This window comes from Microcaecilia unicolor, chromosome 10, assembly GCF_901765095.1.
Source record: "Microcaecilia unicolor chromosome 10, aMicUni1.1, whole genome shotgun sequence".
NCBI classification, from domain to species: domain Eukaryota; kingdom Metazoa; phylum Chordata; class Amphibia; order Gymnophiona; family Siphonopidae; genus Microcaecilia; species Microcaecilia unicolor.
This window is the reverse complement of record NC_044040.1, coordinates 11,520,939-11,545,177: the sequence shown is the minus strand read 5'-3', so window position 1 is coordinate 11,545,177 and position 24,239 is coordinate 11,520,939. Positions and strand designations below refer to the sequence as shown.

Genomic DNA, 24,239 nt, shown 5'->3' with positions numbered 1-24,239 from the left:
CAGAGGATGAGGCGATTGAATTAGCCCTCCAGTATATCAATTCTACTTATCCTCTGACTAAAAAGAGACTTGTAGCCCTTTCTGCCACAGCCTGGATTCCAATTGGAGGCCCGGTAGCGGGTATTACTGAACTAGGTATGGCTACTCGGAGACTTCAGTCCCTACTCCATGTTTTAGTTCATGAGCTGAATGTGGTAGTCAATGCATTGCAGGATCAAATTAATGAATTAAGTATAGTTTCTCGGTATAATCGTATGGGCCTTGACTATCTCTTTGCAGCTCAGGGTGGCCTCTGCACAGTGCTAAATTCTTCAGAGTGCTGTACTATTGTCATAAATAGGACGCATGTAGTTAGGCATGCCATGGATAAAGTCCTACAGTTGGCTAGCCTTAATGTGGAGGATTACCGAGGAGGATTAGACCTTACCTCCTGGTGGTGGTCATTGACCTCCTGGATACGTCCCTTGTTCATTTCCCTAATAGTCTTAGTTTTAGCAGGGTTTTTGTTTTGTTTCCTGGCCTCATGTGCTTCGGCAGTATGCCGTCGGACCTTAACAAGTAAGGTAATGGTGGTTCATAAGTCTATTCCTAGTTAGGATCACTATAATCTCCAGAGTTTGAGATGTGAGACTTATCTCTGCATAAGCTGATTTTAGTCTCAAAGGGGGGAATGAGGCAGCCATGGGCATAATATATATAAGAAATGATATTAAAAGCTTGAAGTTTGAATTCTCTTCAGTCCTGCAGGTAAAGGAATGCAGGCTGGAAGTAATTACTAGAACTCTAGCTTTGCCGGGCTGGGTTAGAAAGGTCAGAGACAGGAATTTCTTTCACCCTGGTGAATGATGAAAGCTAGCTCAACATCTGTATATTATTAGGCATGCTGAGCAGCCTTTGTAAGCTCTGGCATGAGCCAGATATATTGTAGTTTACAAGATAGAAAATACTATTTAGAGAGAGAGGCAATAGATTAGTATTTACAAGTTTTTGATATTTAGAATATGTTTTTCTGTGTAATTAATATGTAGGATACCTTTCTAAATTCTGTATTATTCTTTGTCTGACGTTCTAAGCAAGGACTGCAGTGAAGAGGTCAAACATGTGTTTTGACTTATCTGCAGTTCTGGCTGGTTCAATGTATAAGCTGATAGGTGAAAGAGGTCAGAACTAGTCAGCTCTCTTCTCCTTGATTAATTATAGCTAAGTGTAGGACTGGCCTCCTGAAAGTAATAACAGACCATAGCCGTATGCCATTAAGTAAGATTGGCCCTTGACCCCTTTAATGAATGCCAGAGTTCAGCTAGCAGGTAGTATGAAGCTGACTAGGAATATGAGAATAACCAATGTCAGATGGGGCCTCTTAGTCTCTAAGGGAATCCAGTTTAAGCTATAGCTGAGAAATCAATCATAATGAGAAATGTAAGAGTTCTGGAGACCAAATGTCTGGCTTGAGGGGCCCCAGGTTAGAGGTCAGTTTGAGGAATACCAAACCTATGTAACTGATATTTCAAAAGTAATGATTGGTTGAGGCAAAGTGACCAATCTATTCCTTAACCAATTGGAGAGTAAGGGGGGGCAAGGCTAGGAGGGGGATAGAACAGTATTTAAGTAAGAGCAGAAGCAGTTTACGTCAGAAGAAAGGAAGGAGAGCTGGAAGAAAGCTGGAAGACAACAGGAGAAACAGACAGAAGAGAAGAGAGCTGAAGAGGACAGACAAAAGCCATAACATCCAGAGAGCTGAGAGAGAGAGAAGAGAGCTAGAACTGATGTCCTGCTTTGTTTGCTGGCAAATGAAGAAGATTTCTCCCTCATTCTGGTGTGTGCTGTCTGACTCCTGAAGTATCACAAATTCCTATCTCAATTCCTGCAACAAAAATTATACATAAAGATAGTAAATGTCTAGCATCACAGGGTATCGATCCCTTTGAAAAGGCTTTGTGATTGCTACACAGCTGTTTAGGAAAATATTGCGAATTGGGCGGGAGCGTGCATTCCCTCCCTCCTGCTGATAGTGAGTGGAGGGCAGGGCAGACCTGCAGCTGAAGATGGCAGATACAGAAAGTCGTGGTGGGAAAGGAAGAGAAATGCAGGAATAAACTGACAAGCCAGCCAGTTAGCGCTTGCACAATGCTTAAAGGTTCTTTAGGTGCGCAGCGACAGCATAAGTGTTCCCATACTGGGACAGACCGAAAGTCCATCAAGCCCAGTATCCTGTTTCCAACTGTGGCCAATCCAGATCACAAGTACCTGGCAAGATCCCAAACTGCATTTAAATGTAGTCAAACGTACACTAATGATGTTGTTTGTATGCCTTCCCCAATGCTCAGAGAACAGCACACAAAAAAAACCCTGCTCATACTGCTGGAAAGAAAAAATAACCCTACCTCAGGGCTGGCAGTGAAAGGTTTGGAGAGTAGATTTTTTTAAATATCCAGTTTAAAATCTGCTGGTTTTGATTTCTTTTGGAAGTGGAAGAAAACCAGCCTGTAAGTGCTGGTAATGAGAAACATAAGCCTTCCAAGATTAAAAAAAATGTTTTTTGTTTTTTTAAAGCTTATATATGAAGGTGCAGCAGAGGGGTGCTGATCTGTGTTTTACGGTCAGATTTGCCATGTGCACAAGAGCAGCACTTAATGCAAAACACTTTTGCATATGCGCCAAGCACGTTCCTTCCCCTTGCTTTTGCTTATATAGCATGTATATAGTTTGAATATTTCCTTTGAGCATTGGAGAGCTATTTTGCTGCGCTGTCCCAGCAGTATGGGATCTGTTCTGTTGGTGTTACCACGGGCGTTCTGTGAATCAGCCTTTGAGAATTGAAGCTTAAGTAGAGGAGTGTGGTAGCCGTGTTAGTCCACTCTTAAGGTTATCAATAGAAATCAAACAAAATAAAACATGGAAAAGAAAATAAGATGATACCTTTTTTATTGGACATAACTTAATACATTTCTTGATTAGCTTTCGAAGGTTGCCCTTCTTCTACATGGAATCTTGCTAGTCTTTGGGGTTCTACATGGAATCTTGCTACTCTTTGGGATTCTACATGGAATGTTGCTACTCTTTGGGGTTCTACATGTTAAATAGAGAGGTGTGGTAGCCGTGTTAGTCCACTCTTAAGGTTATCAATAGAAATCAAACAAAATAAAACATGGAAAAGAAAATAAGATGATACCTTTTTTATTGGACATAACTTAATACATTTCTTGATTAGCTTTCGAAAGTTGCCCTTCTTCGTCAGATCGGAATTGAAGCTGAACTGCAGCTTATTTTAGATTAGTGTGCATGTAGTTACAGGTAAGGACTCTATAGCAGCTCAGCAAAACCTTACGTGATGGGATCCAGTGGCGTACATAGGACTAAATGGGCCCCCTATAACGCTCTCTCTCTCCCACCTGGAAGGGGGGGGAGGGGAATCCCTTCAGAAACAAACCCTGCAAAAAAGCAAACATTTCAGACCTATATAGAAAACCAGTTGTAAAAATGGAAACTGAAATGCAAGATATTAGAGATACACATTTCCCATAGGTGACATATTACAAATAAAAGATTCCGAAAAAATGGTTTTTTTTCTACCATTGCTATCTGAGCATTGATTTGGTCCCAGTGTCTCTCTTCCTTTTCTTAAATCTCTTTTCAGGTCTCCTGACCTCTTGCCATTGGTTCTTTCTCAATGTCCACCATCCATCTTTCATCTGTATCCCTATTGATTCTGTCCAGAGTCTCCCCTCTGTATCCTGCTTCTAGCTTCCCCCCATGTTCAGAATAGACATCTGCATGGGAATGGGGTTTGTGGGAATCCTGCAGGAATCCCCTCTGGGGCTACGATGGAGACAGAAGCAGTTCTGTGGGGTTCCCGTGCTGACAAAAACAATTCCTATGTTGTTACCAAGTTCTTTGAGTGCCGTTTCCTCCTCCTTGCTTTAACAGCGCAGATGTGGAAAGTCTTCCATTAAGGAGGTCAGGGCCGTGCCAATGCGGTAAGCCAGGTAAGCAATGCAGGGGGGCGCCTGCCTTCGAGGGGCGCTGCTGCCCTGCGGTCCCTGCCTTCCACTCACTTGCAAAATCTTTTAGCTGAAGTTGCGATCGCCCCTGCCCTAAAACCGGAAGTGAAAGCAACAGCATTATTCACTGAGGCAGGCAGGCTCTTCAAGTTATTTTAAAGAATGCAACCAAATTGCTATATATGCTGTGGTTTGTGGCTAATTCCTCACTCAGGGTGAGCTTCAGAGCTTGAACCGCATTCAAATTAAAGACAACCTGAAATTTTAAAAGTGCTAAAAATAAGTTTTAAAAGTATTTGTATTAAATCTAATTGCAGAATTCAGGTGCTGGGACTCTGTACTTGGTTGTCATATGCTCAGATTTGTTTAAATCGTATGCAAATTAGTCCGTTTTTGGGAGGTTCTCATTTGCATATTTATGAATAAAAATGATGGAAGTGTTTACAGCCTTAATGTTAGGGCATGGCTCTGATCAAAAGTGTGAAGTTTGGTCCAAAAACGAAGGGTTTATCTAGTGTTTTTCACTAAAAATTCCCATTACAGTGTCTGTATGTTAATCTGCATTCAAATAGAGCTCTCTGATTGGATGATCAGCTTTTGTTAGAAATCTGCCCGGAAGGGAACAGAGTGAGACAGCAACTGACTGTCGGTTTGGCCAAGAGAGACATGCAGCTGTGAGTTCCTGTGTGTGTTGACTGAAATTATAAAAGACTGCCAGATTATGTGGTAAATGAGAAAATATGAATGAAAAGAGGTTGGTGGAGATTGAAGTTTGAGATTTCTCTAGTGAAAAAGGATCTGAATATTTCAGGATTACTTGAAGTTTATGAAGAATAGAAAAGGGTGAATTTCAGTTTGAGTGTTTAAATCCTATAAGCTATATAAAGGCTAGGTAGATTTAAGTGACTGTAAGCAAGGAAACCTTAATATTTAATCTGAAATAAATATTTGATCTGAGATAGTTGATCAGAGACAAATGTTTGATCTGAATTATATCCTTTGGTGCAAAGGAGATTAGAAAAAGAATCTTTGGAAACTAAGAGGACTTTGCTCACATTTTGAATTAGCATTCCTATTTTGAGTTGGAAATCTTTGAAGTGTTATGAAAATACATTTTGCTTTAATGAAATTGCTAAACTTTAGAGTCAGAGCCTTATCAATGAGGGATACATACAGTGCTATTTTTTTCCTGATGTCCAGCTTACTTGCCTGCTCCCTTCTGTTCCTGCTTTGCTAGACGGAGGGGGTGGGGGCGCCAACTGATAGTCTGCAGGGGGGCACGAGAGACCCTAGGCACGGCCCTGAAGGAGGTCATAGAGACAAATGCTGACAGAATTCAAAAAGGCATGGGATGAGCACAGAGGATCTCTAATTAGAAAATAGAAGTTATAAAAAAAACCTAAACTTAAATGGCTGCATGCGTGTGGATGCGTTGAGTGATACTTAGATGGCGACTCTGGCTGTGATGAACTAGGGCCGATACTGGGCAGACTTGTTTGGTCTTGTATATGGCAATCTGGTTTAGAATGGGCTGGAAAGGGCTTAGACAGCAACTTCAGTGGTTGGAAGATGAGGACAGTTCTGGACAGACTTGCACAGTCCATGTTCTGCAGATGAGAAGACGAATAGGCTGGAGTAAGCTTTGACGGCAACTCCAGCAGTTCGAACTTAAGGACAGGACCAGGCAGACTTCTTTGGTCTACGTCCCAGAAATGCTAAGGAAAGACTGTCATCAAGTATATAATATCACGTGGCCTTGGGAATTTTGAATTGCCTGTGTTGGAATTGCCGTTCAGCTTAGTAAACCAGAGAGGGGGGGGGGGGGGGGGGGAGGTTAATGTTTTATTTTAAGGTTAAAATACAAACTAAATAGTTCTATAAAACATATTAATATATTTACAGACTAAAAAAAATATGTAATTATATTGCCCAACTGTTTTGTTAAACAAGTTTATTTTTAAAGGGTTTATATATGTGTTGCCTAAACTCCGTGGCTGATTGGTTGCAGGAGTATTGACGTGCTCAATCCTGATAAGACATCCGCTTGTTGAATTTCAGGTCGCTCTACCCAACCCTCATTGGGTGCCTACTTAGGATTGTAGATGGTTTTGAATAATTAGAGTTATAATTATAAACTCTCATTTGTTTCTCAGGTTTTTTTATTGTTACATTTGTACCCCACACTTTCCCACTCATAGCAGGCTCAATGCGGCAATGGAGAGTTAAGTGACTTGCCCAGAGTCACAAGGAGCTGCCTGTGCCTGAAGTGGGAATCGAACTCAGTTTCTCAGTTCCCCAGGACCAAAGTCCACCACCCTAACCACTAGGCCACTCCTCCACTGTTGCTACTATTTGAGATTCTACATGGAATGTTGCTATTCCACTAGCAACATTCCATGTAGAAGTCGGCCCTTGCAGATCACCAATGTGGCCGCGCAGGCTTCTGCTTCTGTGAGTCTGAGGTCCTGCACGACATCAGACTCACAGAAACAGAAGCCTGCGCAGCCTTCTGCATGGAATGTTGCTAGTGGAATAGCAACATTCCATGTAGAATCTCCAATAGTAGCAACATTCCATGTAGAATCTCCAATAGTATCTATTTTATTTTTGTTCCATTTGTACCCTGCGCTTTCCCACTCATGGCAGGCTCAATGCGGCTTACATGGAGCAATGGAGGGTTAAGTGACTTGCCCAGAGTCACAAGGAGCTGCCTGTGCCTGAAGTGGGAATGGAACTCAGTTCCTCAGGACCAAAGTCCACCACCCTAACCACTAGACCACTCCTCCACTGTTGCTACTATTTGAGATTCTACATGGAATGTTGCTATTCCACTAGCAACATTCCATGTAGAAGTTGGCCCTTGCAGATCACCAATGTGGCCGCGCAGGCTTCTGCTTCTGTGAGTCTGACGTCCTGCAGGACGTCAAACTCACAGAAACAGAAGCCTACGCAGCCTTCTACATGGAATGTTGCTAGTGGAATAGCAACATTCCATGTAGAATCTCCAATAGTAGCAACATTCCATGTAGAATCTCCAATAGTATCCTTTTTATTTTTGTTACATTTGTACCCTGCGCTTTCCCACTCATGGCAGGCTCAATGCGGCTTACATGGGGCAATGGAGGGTTAAGTGACTTGCCCAGAGTCACAAGGAGCTGCCTGTGCCTGAAGTGGGAATCGAACTCAGATCCTCAGGACCAAAGTCCACCACCCTAACCACTAGGCCACTCCTCCACTCTTTCCAGTCTTAAGATGGGCTTTTGAACGACAGCTGCACTCTCTCCATCTTGACTATAGTAATATTAATCAGATATTTGCAGCTTTAGACTGTGGGCCTCCAGCAGGTCTCGTTGATTATCATCTCTGCATGGAATTGATTAAATTTTTTTCTGTGTTGCATTAATTCCCCATATACAAGTCAATCCGCATCTTTTTAGCAACTTTAAATTTCTCCTTACAGAAAGCTTATTCCTAAAAAAATTCAGCTTTAAGGGAGCAGAAGTACCAATCGGTGCTTCCACAGTCTCAATCGTTCCTTCTCCCTTTTAAGTTTTCTCACAACAGATAAACAGAAATTTGCTGAATAGCTGTGCATCTGAAAAAAGGTTGTTCCTCTGAGTTCTCAGTATCAGGAAGAACCCGGGTTTTTTTAACACACTTCTGCTGTCCTTTGTTTTCCTTCTCTATTATTTTTGTTGTTGTTCAGTAATGTGATGTTTTTTTTTTCTTTATTAAGATTGCACACCATGGGTGTCAACTTTCTCTCTCACTTGCTCAATCAAGCTAAACAGCTACTAGGTTTCACATTCTGTGCAATAAGTAAACTCTCAGTTCCTATTCCTTTAAAATAACCAAATTAAAACTGTTACCAGAACCAACCTCAGATTACCACAAAGAACCCTAACAGGCTCATTTTCAAAGCACTTAGCCTCCCAAAGTTCCATAGAAACCTATGGAACTTAGCCTCCCAAAGTGCTTTGAAAATATGCCTCTAAGTCATGCAACAGGCCCTTGTCCATATCTTCTCTCTCCTGCTGATCAGCCCCAACTGAAATTTTTTTGCACCACGAGGGTGCACCAGCTTGGACCCTTCATGGTATGTCATTTGCTCAGCACACATTTGGGTTACCTCATGCCTTGCTCTTGCAACAGAGCTCACAGTTTCCCTGGCCATTGTATAGAGCTGTTTGGTTTTTCAGATCAGATAATAGCTGTGAATGTAACATTCCCTTATTTTATTTATTTATTTATTGTTTGCATTTGTATCCCACATTTTCCCACCTCTTTGCGGGCTCAGTGTGGCTTACAATAAGATATGAATAATGAGAATACAGTTGTTACAAATTGGTTATGGGTTACATTGTACACGTTATGCGAGATAATCGAATTATCATTAGGAATATCACAATGGGACATCAACAGGGAGACTTTGGGAGGAGACAATGGGAAGCTTAAGGGCAGTGTTAAGACACACAGGCACATGGTGTACATATTCCTGTAAGTATATGTATGAGTAATGTGGAATTAGGGGGGATGAGAGATCATAAGTGGATGTGTGATGCATTGATGTAAGTGAGTGTGGACTCTATGTGTTTTGGTTTTTTCCGTAAATTGTCTCAAACAGATGGGTCTTCAGTAATCTGCGGAAGGATGCTTGTTCGTGGATCGCTCTTAAGTTGCATGGCAGTGTGTTCCAAAGCTGCGTGCTCGTGTGAGAAAAGGTTGACGCATGTAGCGTCTTGTATTTCACGCCCTTGAAAGTAGGGAAATGGAGGTTGAGGTATGTTCGGGAAGATCTCCTAGCATTTCTGGGTGGTAGGTCAATCAACTCGGACATGTAGGCTGGGGCTTCGCCGTGAATGATCTTGTGGACTAGTGTGCATACCTTAAAGGTGATGCGTTCCTTCAGTGGAAGCCAGTGTAGTTTCTCTCGTAGTGGTGTTGCCCTTTCATATTTTGGTTTTCCGAAGATGAGTCTGGCTGCTGTGTTCTGGGCTGTTTGAAGTTTCCTCAGTGTTTGCTCTTTGCAGCCTGCGTATAATGAGTTGCAGTAATCCAGATGGCTGAGGTCGCGGGATTGCACTAGGTTACGAAAGACGAATCTTGGGAAGAGTGGTCTTATCCTTTTCAGTTTCCACATGCAGTAGAACATCTTCTTAGTTGTGTTGTTTGCGTGGGTTTCAAGTGTTATGTGGCGGTCGATAGTGACTCCAAGGATTTTTAGCGTTTCTGAGATTGGAAGGTTTAGGTTTGGTGTATTTATCGCGTTGAATTCGTTGGTGTTGTATTGGGAGGTGAGTACCAGGCATTGAGTTTTTTCTGCATTTAATTTCAGACGGAATGTGTCTGCCCATGTGTTCATGATGTGTAGGCTTTGATTGATTTCGTTGGAGATTTCTTTGATGTCTTGTTTGAAAGGGATATATATTTTTTTTTTATCTAGTAGGGCAATTAGCTAGTTTGTGGCTTGGTTTTCTCACAGATCATACACAGGCTTGCCTAGTAATGGGCTATAAACTTTAACAAGTGTCTGTCTGTTTGTTTCAGACCGGTTCTGAACATAACACAGGGACATTTTCAGTGAAGGACCACAATGAGTGATAGGTTACAAAGATCAAATGATGAATATTTGAGAAAAAATACCAAAGAAACAGAATTATGTGAAGGTAACCTTAGAGGTCAGCGTTGAAGAATAGCAGATGAGAGAAAATATAAGGCATTAAGTGATTGGACAAAATTAAGCTTCAGTATTCAGCCTGGGTACCTTTTGTACTAGGTCAGAATCTGACAGCTTCCGAAGGGGAGAGAGAGATTATATTTTCCTTATACTGAAATTTGGACTGATATAAATAAGAATTCAATTTTCTGTAATACTGGGATAAAAGCATTTTTATTGTAATGCAAAAAAATCTTCTCGCACATTCCTCAATCTTCATCCTCCCAAGTGTAAAGGTCTGAAGTACAAACTAATGCACGCATCTACCTTTTCCTATACGAGCACGCAGCTTTGGAACGCGTTGCTACGTAACCTGAAAACAGTCTATGAACTGACCAATTTCCGTAAACTACTGAAAACCTATCTCTTCGACAAGATATATCACAAAGATCAACATGTGTAACTGTACTATCTTTAAAACTTCCAGAATTGTCTTTCAATGTCTGCTACTTTAACACTATTATGTATTTCACCACCATGTAACACTTAACCCTCGGTGAACCAAATGTATATTCTCTTCTACTGCCAGTATCCATGATGAATTGTAAGCCACATTGAGCCTGCAAAGAGGTGGGATAATGTGGGATACAAATGCAATAAATAAATAAATAAGTTTTAGCATTATTATAAAAGAGAAAAAACTGAACTCTAAAGTGCTTTTCCTTTGCTAGAAGGGCTTGCTTTTTTGTTTTGTTTGTTCAGCTTCCTTTTAGAGGCAAGAAGGGAATGTGTACTGTGCTCTCCCAGCTTCACTGCCATTCCCCGGGCCCCACTGACCCTGCTTTTGTACACACTTTGGTGTCATAGACTCCCCTCTTTTTCCTTTGCAGTCTGGCTGCTTGCCTCTGTCCATGAGCATGCACAGACCTCAGTACTTCTGGGTCCGCTGCCCTGCATATTCACCCCCTAGGTTTGCAGCAATACTCCAGCTCAACCTTCAGTGACAGCTCTCTGCACTGACACTCAACAGCACTTCCCCGAAATCACCACCATAGAACCACACAGTGCTGAAACACCCACGGGATCCTGCCAGCTGCTCTCCGACTGCTTCCTGCCACCCAGCATTAGCAGGTAACATAAAAGACAAGGTCAGGAGTTTTTCTTCATTTCATCTTTCTCTCTGCCCTCCTTTTGCCGTTCTTTCTCCTACTTCATCACCCTGGAGTCCTTACCCCCCCCTCTCCTTCTCCATGCCTGGTTCTGACTCACATAAACTCTCTTCTTGCTCCCTCCTCTCCCTAACCCCCTTCCCCTCCCCAACTCTTGAACTCCCCCTCACATTCACTCCTTTGCTTTCTCAACTCTATACATCCCCATTCTTCTCTTCCCCTTTCTCTCACGTTCATACTGTATAGCTTGCTTTCTCCTCTGCTCTCCTCCGCACTATATACTCTTGCTGTCTCTCATTCAGTTCTGCTCTCCCCTCCCTTTGTCCCAAATCTCTCACATGCATACCTTCTCTCTGCTGTCTCCTGTCCCTCACTAGTGAGCCGATGCTCAGAACCTAACGCTGGCGCTAGAGCTGAATAGCGCTGGACTAGCGCCGGTGTTAATCTATGCAGAATGTTCAGAGGCACTGCAGCACAGGAAACTGCCATGCCTAAAATACAACAGCTAGATTCATTTTTGGCAAACCACGATTTGAAAGTGCCACACCTCTTCGAAAAAAAAACAACTCCATTGGTTCCCTATCAAAGAACGAATCAGTTTCAAAGTCCACACACTAATCCACAAGATTATCCACGGTGAATCTCCAAACTATATGCTCAACCTGATTGACCTCCCCACCAGGAACATGACTACAACATCACGAACTTACCTCAACCTACATTACCCCAATTGCAAAGGACTCAAGTACAAAACCTATTATGGATCCAACTGCTCCTTCCTAGGCAGCCAACTATGGAATGCCCTCCCTAGACCAATCCGATCACTCAATGACCATCTGCCCTTCCGGAAATCACTAAAAACCCATCTGTTCAGGCAAGCCTACCCAAATGACCCAGATTAATTCCAATGAACCTATCCATCACACATCCAGGAAACGACGATAATGACCTAGACTACATCTCCCGCCACATTCTCCCCTACCTATCCACTGCTCTATCCCCTCATCCACCCCTCAAATTGCTCACTTACCCTTGCTCCTCCTTCTACTACTCCCCCCATCCTTGCATCTCTACACTCTTATTCCTTTTATTACACCGATAATACCCAACTTATTTCTCTTCATCAACACTTTGTAATCCCAATTACTATGTAAGCCGCATTGAACCTGCTTTGAGTGGGAAAGCGCGGGGTACAAATGTAATAAATAAATAAATAAAGATGGCTGCAAATTGTATTTAAATGTAGTCAAACGGACAGAAATAAGGTCATTTGCTATCCTCTCCCAATGCGCAGAGAACAGCACACAAGCAAACCCTGCCCTTACTGCTGGCGTTGGGGTGCTTAAATAGAAAATTTCTACATTTTTTCAGCTTAAAATCTAGCGGTTTTTATTTATTTCAAAAGCGGAAGGAAGCCCATGCAAGCCTCTGAGTGATAGGAGTAAAAAAACAAATATGTGCAGGTCCGAACAAACCCAAAGCTGAAAGCACACATTTGCGTGTCTGTTTTCTGCACTTTAAATATAAGCCTTTCAAGTGAAAAAAAAAGTGTGAAAAGCTTATTATTTAAAGGTGCAGAAGAATGGCGTTGATGTGTGCTTCACTTCCTGGTTTGCCTGGGTATGCGCACAAGAAACTCTTCGGCGCATGTGCCAGGCACATTCCTCCCCCTTACTTTTGGTCTTGCAGCATATATACCATTTGCATACTGTTAGCGTTGAACATTGGGGAGTTTTGTTGCTGTTCCCACAGTATAGATCGGGAAGTGTTCCCCAGAGCGCGGGAGTTCTGAGCATTGGCCCATAGGGGCTTCAGAAACATGAGGTAAGTTCCTCCCAGCATCTCATAGCTAATTATGGTAGTAGCAGTCATTGGTTCTGGCCAGCAAAATCATCCAGAGGAGCCAGGAGGTGGGGAATTAGCAGCTTGGAGCTTCAGTTTGCCTTCTAGTCCCTGTTCTGTGCTCCATCTACAGGGCGAGGAAAAAAAAAATTAAGCCCCCTAGAGTTTTTTTGCTGTCTTTCTTTATTTTACTTACCTTTGCTTTTAACAATGGTGTTTCTTTTCATGTCTTTGTTATATTTTTACTAGTAAAAAAGGCCCGTTTCTTAACGCAATGAAACGGGCGCTAGCAATGTAATGAGTTCCTGCCATTAATGTTTCCACGGTTGTATTCTGAATATAATTGTTGTTTACATGTGTAAGATTTCTTTATATACAATAGTTTTTGTGTAAACTGGGTTACAATGTGGTAAAAGGTTTCTTGTTCAGGCCCTTCAATCAGTTTAACAATCACATCAGAAGAGCTCCTTACTCCTGAGAATGCAACATACAGTTGCCCATGTGAGAGACAAAGTGACAGTGTGTTTTACAGAGAGTGTAAGAGAGAGACACAGAGTGATTGTGTGTGTGTGTGTGTGTGTGTGAGAGACTGAGAGTGACAGTGTGTTTTACAGACAGTGTAAGAGAAAGATACACAGAGTGATTGTGTGTGTGTGTGTGTGATGTGTGTGAGTGAGTGACAAAGTGATTAAATGTTTGTCTTCCCTTCCGTTCTTGCCTCCACTGATGTTTGTACCTCCCTGTATATGATTGTTTGTTAGAGATTCAATCCACTCCACTTCCCTCCTCCAAGTTCCGTTCTGTCTGATTGGTTCTTCGTTGACAGTGAGAGCCAATGAAACGCTAACTACAGACTTACGAACCCTACACTGCCACAGTGCCACGGAGTCAGCTTCAGAATGTTGGAGGTGCTTTTTATTATATTGGATTATTATTTGTGAACCGCTATGATCCTTATTTGGAAAATCACAGTATTTATTTATTTACTACATTTGTACCCACCTTTATCCAAGGTGGGTAACAACAGTCACATACATATATTAAACACTTATGAAGCTAAAACATGTTCAATAAAATGGTCTTACCCAAAAAAAGAAAAACAACACAGAAAAAGAAAACAAGAGTCGATGGGATAAGTCTTCATGTAGCCAAAAAGGCTTTCACAAACAGATGCGTTTTTAGCAGCCGCTTGAATTGTTGAATGTCTTCACATGATCTCAGGAATCCGGGTAAAGCATTCCACATGGATGGGGCAGCGATAGAGAAGGCCCACAGTTTTGTCTCTATGTAATTATATGATTTAGCGGAAGGTAAACAGAGCTGACGGGACGCTTCGGATCTTAGCGCTCGTTTTGGTTTATATGAATGCAGGGTATTTCGAAAATAGGCTGGAACACTCCCAAATATACGTTGATGATTCAATACAAGCGTCTTGAATTGAACTCTGTAGCTTACAGGAAGCCAGTGTCATTTTTTTCTAATGTTGGAGTAATGTGTTCGGACCTTGAAATTCCAGTGATCAGTTGTGCAGCTGCGCTTTGGAATTTCAATGAGAAATTTTACATACTTATTTGGTCATCATACTTACGTATTACAATTAAACATTTAATTATCTTAAGCTATGTTGATGTCACTGAGATTTTAGCATTAGCAATTTTTGCACATTAAAAATGTTTAAGCTAAAACACAGTAAAATAATGTCACTCAAACAATAGAATGTCAGAATTTCACAATCAATGTGAACATTTCCCCCCCCCCCCTCCCCAGCTTTAATTGAAAGGGAGGGGCTCAGTATGATGGAGGACTGAAGAGAGGAAGACAGAGGTCGATCGGTCCCTGTGGCAGGCTGGCCCAGATCATCTGCAGCACTTCCTTGAGTTCGGTGATTGTTTGTAGCTTTGGATAGTAAGTGTGATACTCCTTTAAAATCGCTCCCCAGACAACAGTCTACGTCACTGTGACATCATTAACAGTAACATAGTAGATGAGGGTAGAAAAAGACCTGCACGGTCCATCCAGTCTGCCCAACAAGATAAACTCATATGTGCTACTTTTTGTGTATACCTTACCTTGATTTGTATCTGCCATTTTCAGGGCACAGACCGTAGAAGTCTTGCCCAGCACTAGCCCCGCCTCCCACCACCGGCTCTGCCACCCAATCTCGGTTAAGCTGGTACTCCATTTTTTTTCTTTTCAAATAACGGTAATTTTACAGTGCAAACATTTGTGAATGTGCGAAAATCACTGAGTGGTCACGCTAAAAAAAACCTAACTTTGCTGCGTTTAAAGATCATCTCATTCCTTTCGGCATATAAACGTAGATAGTAACAACCAATGAAGCTGTAAAATTTCACACTGAATTTCCAAGCGGTTGCTGAGAAAACAGCAAAAAACCCTCTAAGGGTTACTTTTTTTTTTTTGCCTCACCCTGTACATTTGTCAGTGCTGCCAACCCATCAGCCTGCATTCTGGCAGGGTTTCCCCCGTCGGTTGTAAGAGAAGTTTAGTGAACTTGAGACCGATACCCCTGTCAGTATGATCCAACTGAGTGGTTCCTGAAGAAGCCCTGTTATGGGTGAAACGAATCGGGCCCCGTTGAAAATCAACAGTTGAACTGTGGGGTTGTCGAGTCAGCATTTATTGAGCTAAGTTGATGCCTGCCATGCTGTAGCTTGAATAATTTTTGTTACTCAGTTATCTTTAATATTTGTGCACTAATATGGGCTTTTTTGTATAAAAAATTTGTGTTCTATCATAGCCAATTTTGCATGATGCTCCTATATGGGCATTTTTGAATGAGTGGAGTAGGGAATATTTACCCCATGAAAGAAACTTGATCACAGGTACAAAGTCTTTTATAGATAATAGTGTCTTGTTGATTAGACCTTGGCAGAAGCCTTGGTTTCTGAGGGTATTTCCCACTTTCCTCATTTCTTTACATTCATTCCACACAACCCTTTGGATTGTGTTTGGCTGTTTTTCAGTTCTCTGGAGGGTTTAGCTTCCTCATGTCTCTTATGGTAGGCGTCTATTTAAATAATCAGATTTTGCATACTGTTTCTTGTTATGTGTAATGATTTTTCACTCTTCAAATAATAAGCCATGTTCTAGATTAAGAACATGCAGCAAAATTTCAGTTTTGGCAACAGATTTTCATACACCGGACCAGAGACTCTGCCCTCAGAAAGCGAGGGGCACTGTTAGCGCTTTCAGAAGGGAGATGAGTGTTCTTTATCAACGTCTAATTTCACACTGCTAAACAGAATTCAGGTATACAGCCGTCCCCCTCCCTTCCTGCACAGTAAGGCCTACAACAGAATGCTCAGCCCATCACAGACTTCCTGCTAAGGACTACTGGAGGGCCTGTGTCAGTTCACAGGGCCAGCTTCCTCCTATTGGAGGTTTGAAGGTTTAGAGCATATTAGAGCTAGGTGGGAGCAAGATTTGGGGGTGAATTTGGCTTCTTGGGATATATTGGCAAACATCAAAGGCATCCCGAGCCTTGTCAGCGGTGCTAGCTATCTGTGCATTTCGAGCAATACACAGAGCTTATTTTGCTCAGGTTCAATTGGTTAAGGCCGGGGGCACCGGATCTCCTCTCTGCCCAAAGTGCAAATTGTTACATAACAGTGGCGTAGCCAAGGGTGGGCTTGGGTGGGCCCAGGCCCACCCACTTTGAGCTCAGGCCCACCAGTAGCAGCACACCTATGATGTGGCTGGCAGAGATTCCCAAGCTGAAAACTCCCAACAACTGTCCCTCCTGCATACCTTATAAATAGCAGATCTTCGCCTGCAGGAAGCAGCGACTGATATATACTGCTTACACTGGCCCCACAGCCTTCCTTCCCTCTGACGTATTCCCGCCTATGCGGAAACAGGAAACTGCATCAGTGGGAAGGATGTGGGGCCTACATGAGTAGTGTGTATTAGTTGCTCCTCACTGCCGGTGAAAATCTGAAATGTAAAAGGTGTGCAGGAGAGGAGGGATATTTGAGAGACCATATGGCATGCAGGCGACAGGAGAGACCAAATCACCTATGGGATGTGGTGGGGTTCTTCTGCCCACCCATCTTGGGCCCAGGCCCACCCAAAATTGAGTGTCTGGCTACGCCCCTGTTACATAATACTTTTTTTCATGCTTTTTGGTCCTGCAGGGTGGTTCGACGTTTCTGGCGACGAGTGGTGGAATACCTATCCTTCTTGTTCTCATGGAGAATTGCGGGGACCCTAATTCAAATGGTGCTTGATGGTCATCGGCAGAGGGCACCTTATTGTTGCGCAAATTGTGTCTGCTGGCGAGGAAATGTGTATTGCGGTCTTGGGCCTCAGAGAACACACCTGAATATTGGCATTGGCCTAACCTTGTGCACCAGCTGATGTCCTGGGAGGCAAAAGAGTCCAGGGGTTCCTACAAACGCAAAACCCGTTTTTTTGTTTAATTTGGGGTACCTATTTGGACACACTATCTCAACGGGGCAGGAGTCTCATTCTCAATGGGCTGTGAGCATTCTGGATAGTTTTGATTATAAGGAGGGTACGCCCCTTGAGTAGGGAGGGGGTTAGATGGGTGGGGATTGGATGATGGTATTTTATTCGTGTTTTAGTTTAGCTCCCATAAGTATAGGAGAGCTTAAGAACTTAAAGGTAATGGTCAGGTTGGGGATAGTAGTAGAATCTGTATGTATCGGGTTTAGTGTTTTGGGGGGAGGGGATTTAGATAGGGGTAGGCATTGGGTTGCTGCTTTTTTTCGGGGGGGGGGGGAGGGGGGGGAACACTTAGGATGGGGGTTTATTTGGGTTGTTAAAATCAAGTAGAGCTCCATTCAGGAGAGGGCGCTCTAGTTAGGTTTACGGGAGAGTGGATTGTTATGGTTATATATTCTGGAGATACATGACTTGTTGAACTTCTCCTGGGTTGCACAGACTGCAATTGTACCTACAAGTTTGTCTTTGTTATGCATTTATTTTATAATAAAAATAGTTGAAACATAAAAGGTTTCAGTGGTTTATAAAACACCAGCAAAGTCTTTAAAGATCTGGAGGACCTCGCCTTTCTTTATGAGGTTTTGGGCCAACGTTCCAGCACTGTCGAAGGAATCCTCAAGTCCGGCCTGCAGAAGGATCTGTATACACGTCCCATGCTGACCTGCACAAGCCATATGCAGTGCTGTTCAAAGACAGGAAATGTAAATCCCATGCCGTTCACACTGTATGGTAGTTATATTTTAAGCATACACTGTACGTGTGTTGAAATCACCCGGGGGGGGGGGGGGGGGGGGGGGACAGGGAGGCAATGCAGTCACCAGGGCTAAAAATATGAACAGTTTAGAACTATCTAAAATAAGATTGAAATAATTAACTGTAATGCCGGCTCATCTAAGCCTAATCCTGCAGGGTTTGCACTGGCTCCTTTGATGGATATTTATTCCCTAGACAGTCTCAGGACACCAACACACCTCACTGCACACAAATAAATAATGTACTTGCCAGAAAGAGGCGGGGGCTCTTCCCTTTCCTGTTTCTTGGGTGTTTATTGCTACTTCCCACCCTTCCTTTCACTGTGCTGAATGGCTCAGATGAGCACACATGTTGCTCTCTGGCTTTGTTTCTGGCTAAATGTTATGTGCAGAGCCTAAGCTAGGAGCTGAGGTTAATTCCTCTTTTGGCCTTTGCCTGAGAATCTGTACTATAGGGCAGATGATCAAAAGCCCCGCGCTGTTCCCGAACAGAGCTCTAAAAATAAAGCTGGAACAGCACAGGGCATTACTGGAGCTATGATCAGAGAATTGCATGCAAATTTAAGCACGCAATTCTCTCTGATCATGGGGTAGAAGTGCGGGAGGATTCTGCCCGCACTTGTTTGACAGGTCTGAGCTGTCAAAAGACCAGACCTGTCAAACACAGGGGCTGGAGGTCTAAGGGACCACCAGACCCCCAATTTAAAACGAATCAGAGAAAATATTTCTTCACTCAACATGTAATTAAACTCTGGAATTCGTTGCCAGAGAATGTGGTAAAGGCAGTTAGCTTAGCGGAGTTTAAAAAAGGTTTGGACTGCTTCCTAAAGAAAAAGTCCATAGACCATTATTAAAATGGACTTGGGGAAAATCCACTATTTCTGGGATTAGCAGTATAGAATGTGTTGTACTTTTTGGGATCTTGCCAGGTATTTGTGACCTGGATTGGCCACTGTTGGAACAGGATGATGGGCCTGATGGACCTTTGGTCTTTCCCAGTATGGCAATACTTATGTACCCCTGCCCTGAGCAAGGCGAAATGTGGGCTGGAGGTCCGGTGGACCTCTGGTCCCCTCCAACCCCTTCCCTGACACAGGTTTAGGGGGGGGGGGCTGGAGATCTGGTGGGTCTCCAGCCCACCCCACCCCCCAGCATTGTAAGAAGTCCCTGGTGGCCCAGTTGGCCACGGTCAATCCTCTCCACCCCCTACCTTAAGTTGGAGGAGGGAGGTTGCCTCTCTCCTCTTCCTTTAGCGCTGCCTGCAAAATGGCGGCACCCAGCCCCGCCCAGTGTATCCTGGAATGCACTGGGCGGGGCTTCACACCATAAAAAGGAGTCCATGGCACGGGGGAAGGGTGCCAAAGTGCTCTTGCAATTTGTTTTTCCTGCTGCATGCTCACAGGAGTTTCGCAGTAAGCGCAGGTCTTTTGAGTGAACGTCAGTCATTTTCCTCCCCTTTGCTTTCACTTTACAAGCGCACATAAAATTTGCCTCACATTTGCTTTGAGGGGCTAATTTTCTGTGCTGTTTCTGCGCTATGGGATATGTGCTTTTGCCTCTAGTTCCAGAGTTTTGAACATCGGGCCCCATAAGCCTTAAATCTCAACTAATTAGGAATTTCACCTCTATTTTACACTCCTCCCCCACTACAACAGTAGTCATAAGTACATAAGTAATGCCATACTGGGACAGACTGAAGGTCCATCAAGCCCAGCAGCCTGTTTCCAACAGTGGCCAATCCAGGTCACAAATACCTGGCAAGATCCCAGAAAAGCTCAATACATTTTATGCTGGTTATCCCAGAAATAAGTAGTGGATTTTCCCAAGTCAATTTAATAATGGTCTATGGACTTTTCCTTTAGGAAGCCATCCAAACCCTTTATAAGAAGCCACATACCAGGGCTCCTTCCGAAATCCTACAGTCAGTAACACTGAATTCAACCACTACATGTCACCCTTATGCAAGGATGATGACTCCCTCCCCCCACCCCCCAAGATTGCACAGAGGCCCCTTCCGCATGGCAGGGCAACTATCACCTGAGCTACCAGCTAGTTCAGGATTTCTTAGCTGATAAAGTAAGCAGCGTTTTGGAAACTGTTCAATTAAATTATAACCCTGAAACTGAGGTAAAGGGAATCTGTTGCTCAGCCATTTGACCCTTTTGGGGACACAGTTATGACCACTGTTAAAGTAGGTTTTACCTTTTTCGAAAGAAAATGTTAATGCAGTAAAGACGGAAATCGTCAACAGAAAGCGTTTTAACCCCAGTGGTTGTTCGGAACATATATATAAACACCCCTTCTTAATAACGTGCAATTAACACATTGATATGGACCAAAAAAGTGAGACAAATGGATCTTACCAGATCGGCCTTTGCCATCTTTAGCATTTAAGTCGGCACCGAGCGACAGCAGAGTCAGGACAGTACCAGTATGTCCTTCCTATATTTAAAGAGAAAAAAATCCTGAATTCACAACACATTCCAGTACAACTGTAGACCAGTACATAAGTAATGGCATACTGGGAAAAAAACAAGGGTCCATCGAGCCCAGCATCCTGTCCACGACAGCGGCCAATCCAGGCCAAGGGCACCTGGCGACCTTCCCAAACGTACAAACATTCTATACATGTTATTCCTGGAATTGTGGATTTTTCCCAAGTCCATGTAGTAGTGGTTTATGGACTTGTCCTTTAGGAAACCGTCTAACCCCTTTTTAAACTCTGCTAAGCTAACCGCCTTTACCACATTCTCTGGCAACGAATTCCAGAGTTTAATAACGGGTTGGGTGAAGAAACATTTTCTCCGATTTGTTTTAAATTTACTACACTGTAGTTTTATCGCATGCCCCTAGTCCTAGTACTTTTGGAAAGCGTGAACAGACGCTTCATATCCACCTGTTCCACTCCACTCATTATTTTATATACCTCTATCATGTCTCCCCTCAGCCGTCTCTTCTCCAAGCTGAAAAGCCCTAGCCTCCTTAGTCTTTCTTCATAGGGAAGTCGTCCCATCCCCGCTATGATTTTAGTCGCCCTTCGCTGCACCTTTTCCAATTCCACTATATCTTTCTTGAGATGCGGCGACCAGAACTGAACAGTAAGCCCCACAGCTGCTCACTAAGGTGACAAGGCAGGACTCGCTGCACACCTTTCACCTCATACAGTTTCTGAGGTTTCTGTGATCTTTAATAAATTAGCGTTATTAGTGAAAAGGTGTCTTTCTTGCAGTGGGGATGAACCCGGCCACCTAGGACAAAATGTGGTCCAACTGTGAACTATGAACTGGGAAACATCCTAAGACCTCTATGGAGTGCATAACCCATTTGTACCAGTCTGGAGGGACTAAAGGAAAGAAAATTAGCAGGTAAGACCTAATTTACCCTTTCATAACTTAGAACGAGTTGGCCCATTCTTTTAAATGTGCCCCTTACACAGCTGTGAATGAGAATATATACAGCAGATCACATATAACATTCTCTGGAGAACTAGAAACCATACAAATACTGTAACTATACAGAATGCTTAAAATTTAGTACCGGAGCAGCCCGACCATTAGGCCACCTGAGGCGGGGGCCTCTGGCAGCACTTTTTGGGGCGAAGTATCTCTCCCTTTTTTCCTCCACCCCGCCTACCTTGTTTCATCATGTTTCAAAAGCTGGCAGCAGCGACTCCCATACACTGCCTTGCTGCAGGCACCCGCCTCTTCCCTTTACAGCGGCCACCTCTGTGATGTAACTTCCTGTTTCGTCAGAGGCAGCCGTAGTAAAGGGAAGGGGTGGGTGCCGGAGGCAGGGCAGTACATGGGAATTGTTGCTGCCGCCGGCTTTTGAAACATGGTGAAACAAGGTAAATGCCGCGAGTGGGGTGGAGGAAGGAAGGGGGCACCAACTCGGCCTGGGGGGGGGGGGGGCGGCATCTTAGCTCGCCTGAGGCAGCATCTTGCCTTGGGCTGCCCCTGTTTAGTACACATTACTGAACTCAATTTGTGCCCACTGTACTCAGCCACAACTGTGCTCCGAACACCACAACAACACTTCCCAGACCTTGGCTGCGTAATGCAGTGCCGTTAGGCAGATGTCTGTTGCCCTCGCGTTCACATTGATGCCCAGATCACTGACCAGGAATCGGATCGCTTCATCCTGTGCTGTCACGGCTGCCCGGTGTAGAGGCTGAGCACCCAGTTTATCCACAGCTGTGTAACAGGCCTAAGAAAAAGAAAGGGGGAAAAACATATTATACATCTCTATTCCGGCCAATTAATACCACACATTTGACTGAAAATCAAACATATACTCGGCGAGTGACCGACTCACTCGCAAATGCGCAGTAGAGACTTCCCTCTCTGTCCCGCCCCCGCGTCAATACGTGATGACGAGGGCGGGACAGAGAGGGAAACTGCGTCGCCAAGGTTGATACCGCTCCCCCCCCCCACCCGCCCACCCGAGGTCGCCGCTACCGTTACCCCCCACACACACACCCGGCTCGGGCCCTCTCTCCGCTACTAAACTTACACATCCATTCGCCGGAACGCAGCACGCACATCAGCTGAGCTGCCGTCGGCCTTCCTTCCCTGCCTGTGTCCCGCCCTCGCTGACGTTACGTCACAGGAGGGCGGGACACAGGCAGAGAAGGAAGGGCCGACGGCAGCTCAGCTGATGTGCGTGCTGCGTTCCGGCGAATGGATGTGTAAGTTTAGTAGCGGAGAGAGAGAGGGCCCGGGTGGAGGGATGGCGGCGACTCCGGGGGGGGGGGGGGGGGGGGGGGGAACGGTAGCGGTGGCGACCTCACGGGGAGGGAGGGAGGGGGAAGGAAGGAAGGAAAACCCCAATACCAGCCCGTTTTTACGGGCTCAACGGCTATTCTATAAAAATTCCTTGTTGTCAAAGTTAATCGTTTAAGAAAAAAAACCAAGACTTTTAAAATACTACTACTCATCATTTCTATAGCGCTACTAGACGTACGCAGCGCTGTACACTGGACATAAAGGTAACTTTAAACCCATACTGTACATATGTAACGTCTACAACTGGATATTACATTTCTTTAATCACTGTTCATTGAATTTTCTCTGCTCCCATTATTATGCTAACCAGCCTCTACTTCCCCCTTCTTTTTTTTAAATTTACTACAACTCAAATGATGAAATTCATGTTTAGGCTACAGTTTACGCTTATTATCACTGATGTGTTTTTAAGATCTATTGACTCTCACAAATTACATTTTTATGTTTGAATTGTACTTTTAAGGTTTATTTGTAATACATACTTATGGTGTGTGATTAGGTTATTGTATTGTATGATTGTTATGTTTTGTGAAACTGGTTTGAATTTGTACTGTGTCTAGGGAATGTAATATATAAATATTTTTATATTTAAACGGTTTTTATTGATGATCAAACATTTGAAACAATTTATGAAAAGCAAACATTCTGTAATCATAGTTACACATCATATGCATTTATGTACATCTTTACTGTATCAATTTTTTACAACATTTACTCCCCTTCTACCCTCCCCCCCCCCCTCCATGTAACCTCTGTACCATGAGCTTCTTACTTCATGGTCTCTGTCCCTTCCAAAATTCTGTCACCAGACTTTACTGTCTTGTACAAGGAGCATATGTCTATTGGGCTCCCCTTACGCTAGGGTTTGCTAAGATTATTTAGTACAGCATCTCTTGCTTTATGAGAAATATTTTGCAAATAAGGGTTCCATATATTAATAAAATTCTTTCGTCTCTTTGGGTTGCCATGGGCCGCCCTGGCCTCCCAGAGCATTAACTCATGGAGCCTATTCCTCCAGGGCCAAACGGATGGTGGTTCCGCCTGCATCCAATGCCTGAATATACATTTTTTCCCCACTGCATATGCCTTACAGAAGAATAACTCCAAAGTTTTATCTGAGACCCCATATGCATTGCTTTTGTTCAAGAGTACTCCTCTCCAGGAGGGGATATATAAATATTTTATTTATGACATTTATACCCCACATTTTCCAGTATAATTTCGAATTCAATGTGACTAACAAGCTAAAAAGAACTCATGACGAATTATGAAACAAAATACATAAACCCAAACATGTCAATAAGGCAAGAATCGTAAACATATAAAAAAATTCAATAATCTAATATAATAAAACGCACCGTGAACGTTCTAATGAGGACAACGTTCTGAAGCCATCTGACGTCACTCCCTGAGTCCCTGGCTGTAGGGTTCAAAACAAGGCGGAACACAGCGAAGGGAAAGCTAGACGTCGGGAGCGCCGCCTCCTTCCCTGACGCTTCGCTGCACGAACCGCCACGGAGGTAAAGTTAAAAAGAATTAAAAAAAAAGAA

General features: G+C 43.5%; 1 protein-coding gene across 6 annotated transcripts in view; it reads right to left on the bottom strand.

The window, feature by feature from the left end:
- Positions 1–3,240: 3,240 nt before the first annotated feature.
- The window catches only part of ANKRD16 (ankyrin repeat domain 16), a 33,434-nt gene continuing 12,435 nt past the window's right edge, over positions 3,241–24,239 (bottom strand). For 2 of the 6 annotated variants that reach the window (XM_030216803.1, XM_030216808.1), the window contains exons 5-7: positions 21,950–22,111; positions 20,269–20,347; positions 17,475–17,835 (exon numbers count right to left, since the gene is read on the bottom strand). In XM_030216803.1, the coding sequence (XP_030072663.1) occupies positions 17,675–17,835; positions 20,269–20,347; positions 21,950–22,111 (402 nt within the window). In that variant the 3' untranslated portion in view covers positions 17,475–17,674. Of the gene's footprint in view, positions 3,432–13,536; positions 14,205–17,474; positions 17,836–20,268; positions 20,348–21,949; positions 22,112–24,239 lie in introns of those variants that run through there. The other 4 variants (XM_030216806.1, XM_030216805.1, XM_030216807.1 and 1 more) reach the window with 4 other exon arrangements.